General features: G+C 45.6%; 2 protein-coding genes across 5 annotated transcripts in view; one reads left to right on the top strand and one right to left on the bottom strand.

Annotated features, from left to right (window-relative positions):
- Positions 1 to 4,425, bottom strand: part of TMEM178B (transmembrane protein 178B) — a 220,824-nt gene extending 216,399 nt beyond the window's left edge. The window contains exons 1-2 of one of the 4 annotated variants that reach the window (XM_083833290.1): positions 3,923 to 4,409; positions 2,216 to 3,799 (exon numbers count right to left, since the gene is read on the bottom strand). In XM_083833290.1, the coding sequence (XP_083689416.1) occupies positions 2,216 to 2,597 (382 nt within the window). In that variant the 5' untranslated portion in view covers positions 2,598 to 3,799; positions 3,923 to 4,409. Of the gene's footprint in view, positions 1 to 2,215 lie in introns of all 4 variants that reach the window. The other 3 variants (XR_014583222.1, XM_083833292.1, XM_083833291.1) reach the window with 3 other exon arrangements.
- Positions 1 to 16,799, top strand: part of BRAF (B-Raf proto-oncogene, serine/threonine kinase) — a 296,643-nt gene that overhangs the window by 174,141 nt on the left and 105,703 nt on the right. The gene's annotated exons all lie outside the window — the stretch shown is intronic.

The following is a 16,799-nucleotide window of genomic DNA, read 5'->3' as shown; positions in this document are numbered from 1 at the left end:
GTTCTTCTATGTTTCAACCCAGAGATGCCAAAGCAACACTCTTCATCACAACTGAGACTTGCAGTATAGGTAAAACCTCCCTCCAAAAACACCACCAAATGAACTATAATGTCGGTATTCAGCATTTTGAGTCCCCCTCCTTTAAGGTTTCTCTCAACATACAGTGAAGTTGTTTGTTAAATGTGTGTCAAAAACCTGCAAAGAAGGCCAAGAGTTACAGACAGCAATGTCTGTGCATACCTCCTTCATGTGCACTGTTTGCTCTCCTGACACTGGGCACCAATGCTGAGCAATGGTTATTGCCCAGAAATACATGTGCAGGATCGCACGCCGTACCCGAGCCCAGGAAGCCCTGCTGCTGGCCAGGCGGTGTGTATTTAGGGTGGTTCACCACGCCCAAGTGACAACAGGGTATTTTGAAGACTATCTTCTCCTGCATTTAGCCACCTCAGTGTGAGATGCCACATTGCCTCCATCGCAAACACTTAACAGAGCCGCTCCAACACACAGCCTGGTGCCAGGGAATTTCAGCGGGTTCTGGACATCCCTGAACCCAGGGCAAGGCGGGTGGTGGAAGAGGAATGACTCTAACTTATTTCAAGATGAAAAGCCTCTCTAGTAATTGAAACTCTGTTTGCCCAAGGTGAGGTCTGGTGCAATGTTTGCCCGCTAGCAAGGCTGAAATTCTCAGTTTGTGCCCTGAGCACGGAAAGCACATGTGGCAGAGCGATCCTGCCCTCAACGGCGGGTCCAGCACGCCCGCGCCCTCACCTAGGCGGAGAAGAGGATCCCTCGGCATCGGCATGAGCAGCAAGGTGCCAGGATGCTGACACTTGCCCATTACAAGTGGGACTGAAGCCACCAATTCATCCGATGTAGGTCATTAAATAGCAACTAGACATTAAGGATCAGTGGTAACACAGACAGGTTCCCCACCACATCACCTGTGTGCATGGTTTCAGTGCAGGTCTATGCTGTGCTACGAACCTCCACGGCTCCCTTGCAAGACGTACGGAACGAGATGTACACAATGGCAAACACATGTGAAAGTATATCCCCCGCGAGTAATTAGCCTTAAGCATAATTCTGCGTGCAGAGCCTGAAGAGGGAATTAACACAGGCTATCGAGGGAGTTTGGGACAGAGAATACATGGAGAAAACAAGTATTTTTAAAGCTTGCCCAGTGTAAGAAGCAATGATTTCGCTGTGATAGAAATAAATCTCCAGAGAAACATCAGAATGCAACAGAAGAACCATGGGAGGGGAATGTTATTCTGTTGCATGGAGTAACCATGCTGTGGGCAGCAAAGATGCTGTTATCCCTAACTGAAACCCCAGTCATCTTGCAAAAACATAAATCTTTCATAGACGGGATGTATAGACAGGGTTTTATGCACATCTCCCCTTGATATACTTCAGATCAAAGAAACATTTGAGGTGAACTGACCATCATTTTGAACTGGCATGTCTGGGGAAAATAGAATAAGGAGGACCAGAAGACAAGGAAAAGAATAGCACAAAAATGCTACAGGGAAGCAGATGCACCTCCACTCTGAGAGAAAACGATTCCTAACACTCCTAATAAATTCATGTTATGTTTTGTAGGCATTGAGAATTTTCCAAAACAGCTCAGTGTAAACAGCAAGCTGTGTTTCCTCCCGCTTTTTAGCATTTCTCTTTGTTTACTCTCCATTTGAGGACAGAAGAAGCCTGCATGTGAGCGCTACAAATAGTGTAATTCCGGACTGATGGGGCATTTGGTAAGGGAACGATGAAATACAGACATATGTAGCCTCCAATAAAATAATATGTACTTTGCCTGAGTCAGCAGGGTCAAACTAAAAATAAAATAAAAAATACCCAGCGCCTGCTTTATTAATGCACTTTACTACTACGTGGAAAATATTCTGATACCATGGTGATGGGCAGACTGCAATAAGCTCAGAGAGGCAGAGACACGAGAGAGACATTCTGGGGTGTGTCTGCAGTGGGTGACCCCACTGCCTCCTTGCTCCCCAGCCCCACGTCTCTGCAGTGGAGACCCTGTGGGGAACTGCCCTGGCAATGCTGTGGGAAGCAATGCCCAGCCAAGCCACCTCGCCATCCACAAGGAGAGGGGCTTGGCTGGAGACACCCGCTCCCATCCACGAGCCCAAATGGCTCTGCTCAGCTCAGGAGGGCCTGGCACATCCATTTGGTAAAAAACAGCCCTTACCTTTGGCAATCAGCTCCTCCAGCTCTTGGTCGAACCCTTGCCGGTGGCATTTCCTCCAGAGCCCCATGTTGGTTGAGTTGTACTGTCTGTTGCACTCGTCGACCGCGCTCATGGCAAAGATCTGCCTCCTGTTCCTTGCCAAGAGGAGTTTCCCTTCCCAGCGGTCCAACCTCGACCTGCTGGCCCTGAGAGGCAGGTTGTTGTTGGAGTTATATATGAAGCCAGGATCATTTCTCTTAGTGGTGATGCTCTTGCACCTCTCTCTGTGCTTCCTGGCATCAGTTTCGTACCAATGGTCAGAGCAGATCGCCACAGCCAGCATGCCCAGGGCACACAGAGCTAAGGAGAGGCCAGCATACAGCAGCAACCTTCCAGCAGCCATACCTCAGCTTCACAGAAACACCATGGGCATCTTCACAACAGGCAAAGCCCTTGAGCGTGAGACCACGCCGAATCCTCCAGAGCAGCTGCTGGGTGTCACTCGGCAGAGGCTGCCTCAGACATCCCCAACTCGTGCGGCTCACATCCACGCTGCGGGGGGACGCCCGGAGCGCTACAAAGTTCTGCCCTGGGGGCAGTCCTGGGGGCTCATCTGCCTCTGCTCCTCTGCGGAGGAGACCTGGCGAGGAGAAACACAGCCTCCCACCTCGAGCGAGCCGGCGACCCGCCTGTACAAAGGCGTCCTGTTGCCCTCGCCACGAGCACCCGAGCTATGGGGGCTGAAGGAGCAACCCCCCCCGATGCGGCTCGAAAGCTACGGCTGTTTGATCAGTCCATTAATCTCTTTCAGTCTGACCAGCTGGGAAATACAGGAGGGATGGCTTTCAGATCCGGAGGTTCAGCCCAGCATCGCAGGACAGAAAAGTTCAGCAGCCAGCAGTCTCCCACGCTGAGGCAGGCGGGCAGCTGTCCCGGGTTCAAGAGGGGTGACTTGCCTTTTCTTTGTCAGCAGCCCAGCAAGAGCATCATCCGGACGGTCGCTCGCTGGCTTGGGTTTAAAGCGGGTCGAAAGGGAGGGAGCCGGAGGGCGAGCAATCTGTTGTTGCTGCTGCTGCTGCTGCTTTAAACGGCGGCTGAAACGCAAGCTCCCCGGCTGTGACTGGAAATGCAGGCATGCACAGGTTTCCCCCTTAGCAGACTTTAGCCGGCATCCTGGCTTCCGAGACACCTCAGCTCCTCTCCGAGACACCTCAGCTCCTCTCCGAGACACCTCAGCTCCTCTCCGCCAGCCTCGCCGTTCACTCGGCCGGTCCCGTTGTCTGCGCTGGCATCAGGGCAGCCTCGTGCAGTGACCCCTTCCCTGGCCAGCCGTAGCCCGAGCACCCGAAATCCCTGACGTGGCAGCGAGCACGACGGCTGTCTGCACCCAGACAGGGCGAGAGGCACCAAGGGAGCCGCGGGGGCCTCCGGATCCACTGCCACGGAGCGGGGAGCGCGCACCTCCCGCTAGGCAGCTCTGGAAGCGGTCCTCGGCCCCAGCATCCTTCTTCCACCCCCTTCCGCCGGTATCTGAACGGCTTCCTTCGTCACCGCCGCCTCGGTTTGTTGTGCACAGTTTTCCTAACACACGGGCACGTTAACCATCTGCAAGATGAAGGCAGGCAGGCAGAGCGATGGCTGGCGGAGAGGATGCTCGGGAACGGGGAGGGGAGGTCGGGGGAAATCAAACCAAAACAAACCGGGGGGGGAGGAAAAAAAGCTACACACCTTACACGGGGAGGGGAAAGCAGCCCCTAACAGTTGTCAACAGCTTTTGGTCTGCACCATTTCTCTGCCATATGGCCTGCTCTCCACGTAGGGGCTGAGGTTTTTAGCTCAGCAGCTTCATATGAACCGCATCCCCGGCATCAGCAGATATATATTCAGACATTTTTTTTTTTTTTCTCCTTAAATTTCCACTCCCTTTCTCTCTAGTGGGAATAACTCACCCATCTTGTAGAAATCAAAAGCAACAGAAGGCGAGCTGGAGTCCGTGAGCTTTAGAAATGTCATTTCACCGTTTTTAACCCAAATAAGAGTGAATCCAATCTTCCGTACACCTGGGAATCTTGCCTTGTTCAAACACTGAGCCCTGCAGCCTTGGCTAAAGCCTACAGACAGAGAATACAGAGCACGGAGCCAAAAGCCAGTGATGTCACCCATGCAACGTGAGACTCATTTCTTATTTCTCTAGCCTCCTTAAAGATAAACTGCACCACTTCGCAGACAGGAAATGTCGAAGCCTTACTTTCTTAAACAGGGAAAATGTAAAACCTGGATTTAACTGGATCCTGCTCTTTCTTGGTCACGAGACCTTACATTGTGCCACCCGAATCCGAGACAACTGTAGCTGTTTCTTACTGCACCAAAAAAAATCCCACCTACCATGCAACGCGAAGCGTGAGCTGACCCTGGATTCAGGACCTGGATTCTGTGTGATCCAGAAATGGAGGCCTCCAGACTCAGAATGGTGCTGTTTAAAAAGGAAATAAGAATAATTTTTTTTCACCAAAACGCTCTGGGTCCTGGCACACCCTGCCCTAGGTACCAGAGCATGCTGGAGCTGGCAGAGGGATCCCACTGCACCCAGTACTGGCTCCCATGCACCACAGGCTCCACAGCAAGCGCTGCGGTCACTCCCGCTGCTCCAAAAGGTCCGCAGCCCCGTGCCTCCCCAGGCATGGGTGCTGCAAAAACCTACACCTGCGCAGGATCCAACTGACTTTTGGCCCCTGCATCCCAAACTGGGCCACCTAAAATGAAACCTAGCCCTGACAGGAGTCCCTGGGCTGGCGGTTCCTGTTGGGCAGTGCTGGGCTTGTGCTGGCTTTTAGCCGTAGCCACACAAATCGTGTTTGCTACAGAAGGGAGGACAGAAGGGGGGCAGAGAAGCTCTCTGAGTGCCGGAATCAGGTACTCAAGGTCCCAAGTAATTTGGGATTTCCAACTACATAAGGGCACCTCTCCCACTAAACCGTTTTTCTTTTTAAGTGTACCATATTGTCTAAGCCCCTAGCACGATCAAGAAGCTCACAAGGGGAAGTCATTCATCCAAATCATAGACATTGTGATCAGACACATCTGCTGAAACAGCTCGATTGCAAAATTTCAGTGTTAGGTTATGAATATTAACTGTATCTGGAAAGCTCCGGATAATTGCTTTATTGAAATGGCACCACTTTACATTTTTTGCAGTAGCCTCCCTTTGTTGTTCATAACAAAGGTAAATTTTTAAGGATCTAAGGCTTAAAAAAAAAAAAACATGCATACAACAGCTCACACAGGTAGATTACCTTCTATAACAGGATTTTTCAAGCAACTACATACCAGTGCATTAAAAATAAATACATAAATAAATATAATAATGGGCTTGGAGAAGCCATACTTGTCTTCTGTTCAGGGAAAAAAATTAGAGCTTTGTGGTCAAAAAGCTTCGGGATCCTATAAGAAGATGGCAAACAGGTTTCTTGCATTGTGCCCATACAGAGGCAAGAGTGCACCTGGATTTCTTTGTCAATTTTTAGCATCAAGTCCCAAACTGGGGTATGAGAACAGGGACCAAGCCTAATTTTGCCAAACATCTTTCTGCTTGATAGAACTGTTGGATTTTAGATTTAAGAACCCATCAATAAATAAAAAGCAGGAACCAGGTGCTGAAAGGGTTTAATGGTTCTCTTACTCTATCGTGAGGCGGGCTTTAAAGCAAGTGCAGGTTTGTTGCATTTATTCTCTGTTTATACCACAGAACTGGAAGATTAGAGATAAGGCCAAACGGCGGACCCAGCTACTAGATCTGTTTTTCTTATAATGTTGGCCAAAAATATGTTAGGGGGCAGGTAAATCACGTAACCTTATAATGCCAACATTTGATTTCCAGTTAGATATTAGGATTACCATCCAAAGAACCAGAATTTGGTTGGACCCAGTAAGATTCAGGTGCCAGGTGTCTCTGTTCCACTCCAAGGAAGAAAGAGAGTTTGGGACAGGGGGATTTTTGCAGCGGGAGAAACCAGACTTGTTCCCTTTTCTTGTTCTTAAACACAGGGTTGAGAGCCAAAAATTGCCGTGCGGTTCCAGGTTTTATCTTTTTCTCTGAAAAGGCATTTCAGTGGCAGTCTTCATGCATATACTTTTTTTTGCTCATATTTGTAGCTACATCAGATGGCAATCTATACCCTCATGCAAGTCACCTTAAATATATAAATGTCGGAGAAAGTGTTGGGTTTCAGATGAGCTCCACTTTAACTCCTAGAATTAAGCATTTTTCTCTCTGCTCATCATTATCTCATTCTCTCCAAGAGGGGCAGAACGCTGCGTGCTGCAGGCATTACCAACCTTGCCTCTGTCTCTTCTCGGGATTATTACAGACAGCCCCTTCTCAGCACAAACAGATCATTATTAAATTCTCTTCCTCCCACCCCACCCCCGCCTCGCCACGGGGGGGAAAAAAACAATCCTTGTCGATCTTCAGATGAGCGTAAACTGGGGGAAAGACATTTTAAAAAGAAGTCCACATGCACTTGGGCGTGCTACAGCGAAACCTCACCCTGCAGTGAATGAAGGATATCTTGGCAACAGGAGTTAATTCATCCGCCTTGCGTGACTCGGGGTGTGAATATGCAGTTTTAGTAAACGGTTAACATGGAAGCTCTCTGCAGGTTGCGATTTCAGCGGTACGGAGGGGAAGGTAACGCACATGGGTGCACAGATAAAATGTCTGGAGGCACGGGACAGAGAAGCGGAGCCTGGCGAGACTGCTCAGAGCAAATTCCTTGTGACAAGCCCCGTGCGCTGCCTCTTAGACCTCGCTGCTGATGCTATCTTACAGCTAAGGCCAGCCTCTTGCCCACTGCCCCCCAGATTGCTACAGCTCTGCTTAGCATCCTCCAGCTGCCCTCGCCCACCTCCCTCCAAGAGAGACAAAAGCCCAGACACAAAAGCCAGGAGTGCCCGCACCAAGGGGCACATGGGCAGGGTGCCGGCTGGAAGGGGGAGGGCAGCCAATGGAGAACCAATTGCAATTTGCTTTTCTTAGTAGGTTTTTGGTTTTTTTTTTTTTTTCATCAAGATGACCTCCACCATATTTTTCTTCTCCCTCCTCTTTTTTTTTTTTCTTTTAAAGAAAAAGAGTTCAGTGCCATCTAGTGGGGGAGGGGACAGAGCAAGTCAACGTGCTGCCCATTTCTCAGGCTCTGTGCCGCTAACTCCATTTATTCAACAGGGAGAGATGATCCTCGGTATTTCCCTTCTCTCTTTGTGCTGTGCATTTCCCAAGAGGTGATGTTTAATTTCCGTGGGCTCCATCCTTCATTCTTTGTAATGAACCTCCTACTGAAGGCAAAGGAACTCACGCCAGCGTTGTGTTACTTGGAGCAGTGCTGACCCTGGAGGCACTTCGCCTCTCTAATTACAGGATCTCAAATACAAGACAGTAATCAAACCAAACACAGATACAACAAATTATAGCTACTAATGTTTTTTATCATCCAAATGCACCTTGGATACCGGTGTGGGTGAATCCCCATTATGCCAGCTGTTCAAGTAACACAGACATGAAAGATGTTGCCTCTGCCTTAGAAACAACTTAGGGCAATTCCCACAAACAGTCCAGCTGATTTTGGGGTGATTCAGAACCAAGCAGAGGCAATGAAAAGGAAGATACGGACCTCAAAACTGCACATAAAAGTTGCCATCTAAAACTCAGGCACCTAAAACAGTTGTTGACGCTCCTTCTACTTTTAGTAGAGCAAGGCATTTTTGGAAGGAAACACCAGCCAGCCACATAAGCACAAGCTGGCCATACACACACACACACGTACACCCAAATTAGGCAGGCAGCTATGTACACGCTAGTGTCCAGCTGCACTCGCGCTACCACCTATCTGGATGTCTCCTGTCCTCCCCCTGCCAACTCCCCAAAGGTTTCTGCTTTGCTATATCTCTATAAAAAGCATTAGGATTCCCAAGTTAAGCAAGTTAGTGCACTCCAGATTTAAGCTCACCCATGCATGCACATTATGATGCAATCTTTAAGTACTTTTTTTTTTTCACGTGTTTCCTGCCTTTTTCAGTGCAAAGGATGGACGTTGCTCACTTAGTGAATGCTGTTCAAATTTTCCGCTGTCCATATCATCCAATGTGTGGTGCATGGACTATTTACTGCAGAGCATCCCGATCTTGCATTGAGTGCAGAATGATTAATGTCCTCATGGGTTTTCTCTAGTGGTGTTCTCATTGTAATGTTTGAGGGTGGTTTTGTTTGTTTGTTTGTTTGTTTCTAACGAACATCAATGAACTTATCTTCACAGCTCCCTGCTGAGGAACAGAGATAAAAGCCAATATTTTCAAACATGTCAGTGCATTTTGGGTGCTCAGTTAAAGAAGCTTAGAACCAAAACTTTCAAAGTACTTGGTATTTTCCTTCTTCAGTGAACAGCTCCCAGTCACCTTGACTCTGCACACAGTGGTCAGTATCTCTACAAATCAGTTCGTGGCAAACTGCAGCAGGATACCCACAAAACAGGGACCATGTGGACACTAGTTGTGAAGACTGACAATTATTTGGCTCACCCAGCTTCATACCAGCAACCCTAGCAAAGGGAAAAATAAAACCCAAGTTTCAATTTCAGTTCAACTGCCTTAATGCTGTGACCATGTTTTTTCCTAGGTGCGTTTCTCTGCAAGGATCACTACACAGCTTCCAAACACCCCACCAAACAGCCACCATCTCAGGGCTGCAGAGCTGTAGTTCATCATTGTCTACCACGAATGGCAAATGTGTAAAAAGCAGGATCTGGTCAGGTATCTTACTTTATGAACGCAAGACACAAACGAATGGCAATTCATAGGAAATTTTTATTCTGGTGTTTTCCTAGGGTCACTTAGTGACTTGAAGTTGTGAAGAAGAGAAGCATGCATGAGCTGAGAGCGCTAATCAGGGGGTCAGGAGTTGAATGGGCTGTAGCAAAGGAAGAGCGGATTTGGTTTAGGTGGAAGCAAAATGAACTGCTGAGCAGAAAGCAGGAAGACATGCAGGAGAGTAGTTCTGCATCATGTTTTTCAATAAAACTGAGGAAATGGCCAACACTAAATTGCTTCACACAGAGACAGGTAAAAGACAGTACCCAGGTAAAAAAGAACCTCAGTATAACGTTATTTTTCCAAAGACAAAACCAAAACAAATCAAAACACACACACACACACAAATAAAAATAAAAAATAATAAAAAAAGGAACACTGGTAGTTTTCTACTGAAATTGCTTCCTCTTGTGAAAACTTACTCTTTATTATTTAGCTGTCAACTGTCAAAGCCACATAACTGTGAACTACCTGAGGCTACCCTGCAGACACAGCTAACCGTGTATGATAACCACTGCTTCTCATCTGAACGTCTCCAGGAGTATTTTTAAACTCAGGCAAGACAAGGATCAACTTTTTAAAGTAAGTAATAATTAAACTTTCCCCAACACTGCCCAAGGCAGACACCACTACTTGGAAAACGTTAGCCCAAACTGTTGAAGTTCAGCAAAGCTGTAAGTTGCTGAAAATAGGGCCTGGCAGTCAGTCTGCTGAAGACGTTATCCCTGTACTGCCTACACACCGATGGAATGATCAAGGGCATTGCGGTAAACTGCAGAATAATTTGGAGCCTGTTGTTCCACCTTTAAAGGTGGGCCCACATATTTTATCTTTTTCAAACAGGTGGTAGTACCTGAATGGGCACCACGCTCACAGCTGAACACTAAAGCGACTCAAGGAACAGCCTTGTCCCTGTCTCTGTTGAGTTCTTCCACTCAGTCAGAGGGGCATCAGGACAAGTTTGAAGAAAAAGGAAAGGCCTAAATTGCACATGTATAAAATTCTGTTGAAACAATGAGTTCTCCCGGGCTACGAGACAACTCAGCCAAAGCACGCAGGCAACCTTTGGCCTTCAGGGCTCTCTGAAATTCATCTCCATACAACAGAAAATACATCGTAGACCTTGCCTTCACAAGGAGAGATTCAGCTTCACTCTGGTGCGCCCTGTGATCTTAGCACGCTATTATAGCACGCTGTTATGCCTCCTGCTTAATGTCTTGCCAACTTTGTAGTCAACACCTTCATATTCTACAGCTGCTTCTCCTCTGAATTGGAATAAGTTTCACACGAACTCTCCTCCCCAGACCTTCTTTCCCCAAATGCCTTGCTAGGAGGACTACTGTTTCATACAAGCCACACTGTGCTTCCCCGCATTTACCTCACAGACACATTGCAAGCCTGGCCTCCTCTCCTAAAGCCTGCTGCAGGAAAAAGCCATTGCCCACTGCAGCGATGGAGGGGACATTGCAGGAGTTGAATAGCATGACTACTTGCTGCCTAAAGCCAGCTACCAAAGGAAAAGGGCTCTCCGACACCACCATCGTTGGGCTCAGCTCAAAACAGGTGATACTATTTTTCATTATAATTCATGAATCTTGTGATTTTTATTGAAACAGCAAGAATTTGGGGTGGCAGAGATGAGATATTAGGACCAAAGAATACCGACTCAGAGCAAAAACTCAGACGTTGGCTTCTAATAATAAGCTTATTTTGTAAGAAGTGACTGTTATTCTTAAAGCTACATCTAACACGTTGATCTCCAATACATTAAAGCTTGAATAACTCTGATTTTACAGTAGTGCGTCAACGTTTACTTCATACACCCAGTCTTATGCGAAGGTGCACCTGCAGTACTGTTAGTTTGCTTGAGGTGGCAAGTCATGCTGCACAACATTCCCGAAGTTTCTGCCAGATTTCACAACTCTTTGTGCCTTCCCAGAGAGCTTTCTGACATGGGTTATATCAGCAGTGTTTTGTGAACTAATCCACCAGAAGACAGAGATCTAGTCTAACACGGTCTTTGGTAATGAATACCACATCTGTGATTTGCTCCCAGCTGCCAATTCAATTTGTTGCTACTTTTAATCACAAAAGAAGAACAAGGATTAGTTAAAAAATCAGAATTTATAGATCATAAAAAATCATCACAGTCCAGACTGGAAAGAAAAACAGTAATCAAAACCATAAATAGCACCTAAATTGGAAAAAATCCTATTCTTTAAAAACACTCCTCCATTTTGGAACATGACTCAGAAGTAAGACCTCAATCTTCATGTATTTCATGTGGCTTTGAAAGTCCTAGCTGAGTAGACTCACTTAAAATCAAAAAATAGAAGAATGTATATACACATAAATGTATATGCAATATATATACATTGTGTGTCTAAATAAAAAGAGCTGACATCTATGATGATAAGCACTCAGTTTAGACACATGTATGATGCTCTTTTAAACAGCTTTGCATTTAGCTCTCATCTATTGTTATTCAAATGATATTTGCATGAAAATAAAGTACTTGGTTCTTCAGACTTCATCTGCTTCTGCAGTTTATTTTCCCACCTGAAACTTTAGCACTGAAATATCACAATTAGTTGTTGAGGAATTGATTAGATCACATATTAGAGGATTATAGCTCCAGGTGGGAAACATGCAGCAGGAAAAGATGAATTCCTAAGCAAGAAGACCTAGTTTCCATGCAAGTGCCATTGGTTTGTTAGTCTTTACAAAGAATAAAGGAAAGAAGGGGGAAGAAAATCTATATATTTCAGCAGAATTGCTACCAGTGCTCATTTTCTAAGAGGTGGCAGCAGCTCCTTAATGACTACTCTTCTTCTGTCAACACCGAATTGAAATCACAACAGTAGTTAGTTTCACATGCCATTGTTATTTTTCATCGAATATTGCAATCCAATAGATTATGCCACTACATCTAATATACAAAATGAAGCATTTACAGAAACCTACAGCTTGATGCCTCTCTTCTAAAGCATCTTTCAGAAGCTGGGCATCTTAAAGTGCTTTACAGCAACAATGTAGTTCTTAAAGTGCAGTGAACGGATGCAAACTGTAGGTACAAATTGTTTCAGGGAAATGCTTGTTTGGAGTGTCCGGCCAGGATAGTGAAGTCGATTTCCTCCAGACAAACCTGGCTTAGGGCCAGAGTGATCTTTGCAGTCGTGTATTCAAGAGGATTAATGGTTGGAGAACCCACACAGCAGCTGACCATCTGCCAGCAACTGGCATCCCAGCAGCAGCTACAATTGTGAAGAACCCATGGAAAGCTCAGATCTGCAGGCATCTGGTCGGCATTTTCAGAAATCCTGTGCACAGCAGAACTGACCCATTACTAGGGCAGACTGGGACCGCCGCAGCCAGGCTGGATACACTTGAACTTCGAAGCTCATTAGTAAGATGGAAGATCTCTCCAAATCATCTCCCGCACTTCCAGGAAGCTCCGTGTAATGATGGCTCAGCAGGATGGCATCTCTAAGACCAAGGCAGCAAACTTATCCCCGCTTTGAATACTGTGCTGAAGGGCAATTCATAGAGCAGGACTGAGCCTCAACCACTTAGGGCAAGCAAAATGACAACAAAAGATCTTAATGCCTCCAGGGAGTAGTTTGTGCAGACTACCTAACACAGAAGGGGAAAATGTGGAGTTTAAAATACTTCTGACAATTATTTCGGGGTGTTCAGTCATGTGCAACGTAGTCATTATGGCTCACAATCTGAAGTTGTTCCAGTGAGAACTGCTGTGCCGTGACAGCAGTTTATTTATTCACCTGTGCTGTAAAGGCAGCTAGAAAATATCCACCAAACAAGAAACAATGGAGAGTAGTTGACTCTACTGACTGTACTCTGACTGCCCAACAAGTATGTTAAAGAGGTTGGCCTGCAAAAAGCTAATTCTCTTGTTTCCAGAGAAGCAGACTGAGGAACTAAATTTCCCAAGGACAACAAGGAAATAAAGAAACCTTGGGATTCACAGCCATAAAACATGAAGAAGGAATCCTTTGCAGGAAAAAGGGGAACAAATAATGCAAAGAGTTGTTGTAGGAGCAGGTCTTGTTCAACTTGGGTACTGGCAAAGTCTAAGAGAATGATCTGAGTAGGGAAAAAAAAAATACTCTGCAACCGAAAAGACAAGCCACACACTGCAAGAATAAAGATCCTGAATACTTAAAAAAACCTGGCTGCTGCACTAAAGAATGCTCCCACAGGTTGCAGAAACTGAGGCTGGGAAGTGCAGGCGAGTTTGGTTGTTTTTCTCTGAACAGGCAGATCCTGAAGCGAAGAGCAATGCTGGTTACGAGTGCTGTGCAAGGTCATCTGGCAAAATAAAGAGCAGCTTCGTGTCACCCACCAGGTCTGGAGTGAAGGACTCCAAACTAAAACTGAAGATTGTCAAAGGGAGTATCTGTTTCCATGGCTCTGCCTCTAGAGGACTGTAGAAGAGGGAAAGGCTGCTCGATGACATTTAGGACTGCAAAGAATGCTGCTGAGATGACTGCATACCTGTGGGTCCAACCAGGTCTTGGCAAACCTGCTGGCTTGCAGGTAGAGGCAGTCAGGGAGTGGGTATCTAGAGTGCTCCCAAAGGGTCAGTATCCCAGGGAACATTGGTCGGGATACCCTAATACAGGAAGGGACCTAAACCAGGAGATAAATCTCTGCTAGAATGCACCATAGAGGTCAGCGGGGATATAAAATACAAAGTCTGCCAAAGCTCAAGGGAATCCCCAGCCCACAAACCCAAGAGGTCTAGATCCAAGACAGCATCTTGACAAGAGCAGGCCATCTCAGCATGTAGAAACAGAAATATGAACTCAAACAGACCCAACCAATCTCTCTGGATTTTCTGTTTAAGAGATGGATGCCTTCCTGAGAATTTTATTGCTGGAACATTTTTATTCGCTCTTCTTTTTTACACTTGGTCAAACAGAGTTAAGAGATGGACAGCTGGTTTTCTCTTGTTTGAAAACCTTGATGGATATCCTTTCAGATGAGTTCTGCAAGGGATGGTGGGAGAGAAACTACAAGAGCTTTTATCAGCAGTGAGCCAGATGTTTGCATTATTTCTTCTCTTTTCAGCTGACTCCATCATTTTAATTTTTTCCCTTCTTTTCCTCCCCCCTTGAATACTTTGTTCCAGCCAAGAAGATGTGCCTTTGTTACTGTTGCCTTTAATATTTTTCTTGCATATGATGTCTGTTGTTAGTAAAGTAACTATAATACTTTACTTGTGTAGTATGTTTTCCACTAGGGGAAGGTGAAGCATTTTCTAAGAATCAATTATTCTTCACAAGCCATTTCTGAAGCAGACATTATTATCCCCAGTTTACAGAGGAATAAAATGGCAGATAGGTTAATTAACTTGCTTAAGGTCATCCAGTGAGTTAGTAATGGAGTTACGACTAAAGCAAGATTGAGCAATTCTCATTCCCAGTCCCTAGATACAACAGCAAAGAAAAACTTCTCTTCAGTCTTAAATACTTCATTTACATCTATCACCGATCATTTATTCTGACGTACTGTTGAACTACAAATTAGTCAGTCTAAATGACAAATATGTAGATGTGTGGAGATCTGCAGCATCCACCCCTCGCTTGCCTGTTCAGCTTCCTGCACCCCCTGCTATGCTGAGAGCTCATCTTCCATTAAAATGGACGTGCTGCGGCTCCTCTGGAGAACTGTGAACACCACTTCAGGCATCAGTCCGAAGGCATCGCAAAAGGCAGAGGAGAAGAGCACTTGCTGTCTTTCCCCAGGAGGCAAGAAGGCTGCCACAACAGCCCGGCTGCCTGGGGAAGCAATAAGCTCGAGATGCAAACTGGCTTTGAAAAATAATTTCTATTTTTCTTTTACACTGCATCTCCTTCCCAAGTGTTTCCAGTGTTAGATAGATGGAGTGGCAGCATTTAAGAGCTGCATCTTTGCAGATTTCTCTCTGAAGCACTAGTTTGATGAGCTCTTTTAAAGTCAAAATACCCTTCAAATGCCCACCCAAAGTCTGTCAGCCTCTTCATACAACACATTCTTTCCAGAGGGATTTGCACTGTTAGACATCTCTGTGGCTCAGCGTGAATCGCTGTGCAACAAAATACAATTGAAGTTCACAAATTAATCATGAACACATAAAAAATGAATAAACACATATGTAGTCAATGCAGTTTTACCAAATGCTCAAAGGGTCCTTCTGCTTGACTCAGATGAAGACTGTTTTGCTCCCTCGTATCAATATTTATAACAAGATGATGTTAGAGATTGTCTTACAGCATGAGATGTTAGTTTCAAGCACAAGATTTCGGAGAGAAGTTCATTACTGTGCCTTACAGGAACCACTCCGACGTCTCATTTCCAAGATCAAATGAAGCAAGTTCAGACTCTCCTTGAAAGTGTCAATAAACAAGTGCCAATGGGCAAACTGCTATCCTCATCTTTTCTTCCTTCTCAGGACAAACTCACACTGGCTCATGTTGCATTTTGTCAAAATCCTACCTTAAGGCTCTTGAATGTTCAATTCTAATTAAAATATATACACAGGAGGAATTAACCAGATAAGTAGTTCCAGATAATTATTGATCAAATAAAATAATTCCAGACCAAACTATTCTCACCTGTTTGTAAAGAGGTCTTCTTGGTGCTTATCATGAGGCCTCTTCCTTTTTTTCACAGCTCTGCTGTGCTCCATACATCTCTTCCCTCCCTTGATTTCTTTCCTTCACAACAGTCCCCATGCACACAGTGCCAGTTTTGTCTCTGAGTCCCATGTCAACTCACTCTCTTTTAACTCCTTTCTAGGGTTTCAATTTTTTTGCTCACCTGTCTGCCACTGATTTGCTTCTAAATAATTGCTGACAAGTCCAAACACCGCTCTATTTACAACAAAAACCTCAGGAGGCTCTAACAATACGTCCATAAGATTCAGCTTATCACAAGGCCTTTCCTGTTGACAGCCTCTGATGCTTCCTTCCATTCCCTGTTACTACCATCCCTTACCGTGTCAAGTCTAATTTGGACTGTGAAAACCTCAGAGTGACTATGTTCACTCTATGTGTCCAAAAGACTCCAGACACGTTTCCAGTGCTACATAGGTAATCTTACCCTAGTCTGATTAGCCAGGTGGCTCTGTGCAGCAGCCTGTACAACACCAGCTTCAGGAAATGGATGTCTAGCTCTTGCACGCCCCATTTCCATGACCACCTCATTGGTCTCCTCTAGCATGATGGTGGATCAGCTGCACAGGGTTGAAGGAGTGCAACATAAATGTCTCAGATCAGGTGCCCAAGCACATATTTGGCTATGTAGGTTGCAAACCAGACCATGATCCACCCCTGTAAATTTGCAGACGTGTTGAGTTGTGACTTTGCTGACTGCTGTGAGCTTGATATGCCTTCCCAAGTATATGTATGCTGCCCTCCCGGCTAGCACGCTACTCCTGGCTGGGTGCTCTGCAGTCAGTCCTCCTCATAACCCCGGTATTAACACTGATGTCATAAAGAACATACATCCCTGTGACTGAACATTTTTATTTAATAAGATTTAATAATATTTGTATGTTTTTGCATTGCTGACTAGAGGAACAACTGATTTTAAAGGAAAAAAGCAGAAGAAATAAACTAATGCAGACCCGTACATAAAAATGTGCTTCCATGGCACTAAAAAAAACCATGCTGGAGCACCTCACATGTGCAGTGGTACAACAACACTGGATCTCTAAGGAGATAATCTTTGTAACTGCTTTCTA

This window comes from Anser anser (genome assembly GCF_964211835.1).
Source record: "Anser anser genome assembly, chromosome: 1".
In the NCBI taxonomy this organism is placed as follows: Eukaryota; Metazoa; Chordata; class Aves; order Anseriformes; family Anatidae; genus Anser; species Anser anser.
Note: the sequence above shows the minus strand (reverse complement) of the source record. Positions and strands in the feature narration are given on the sequence as shown.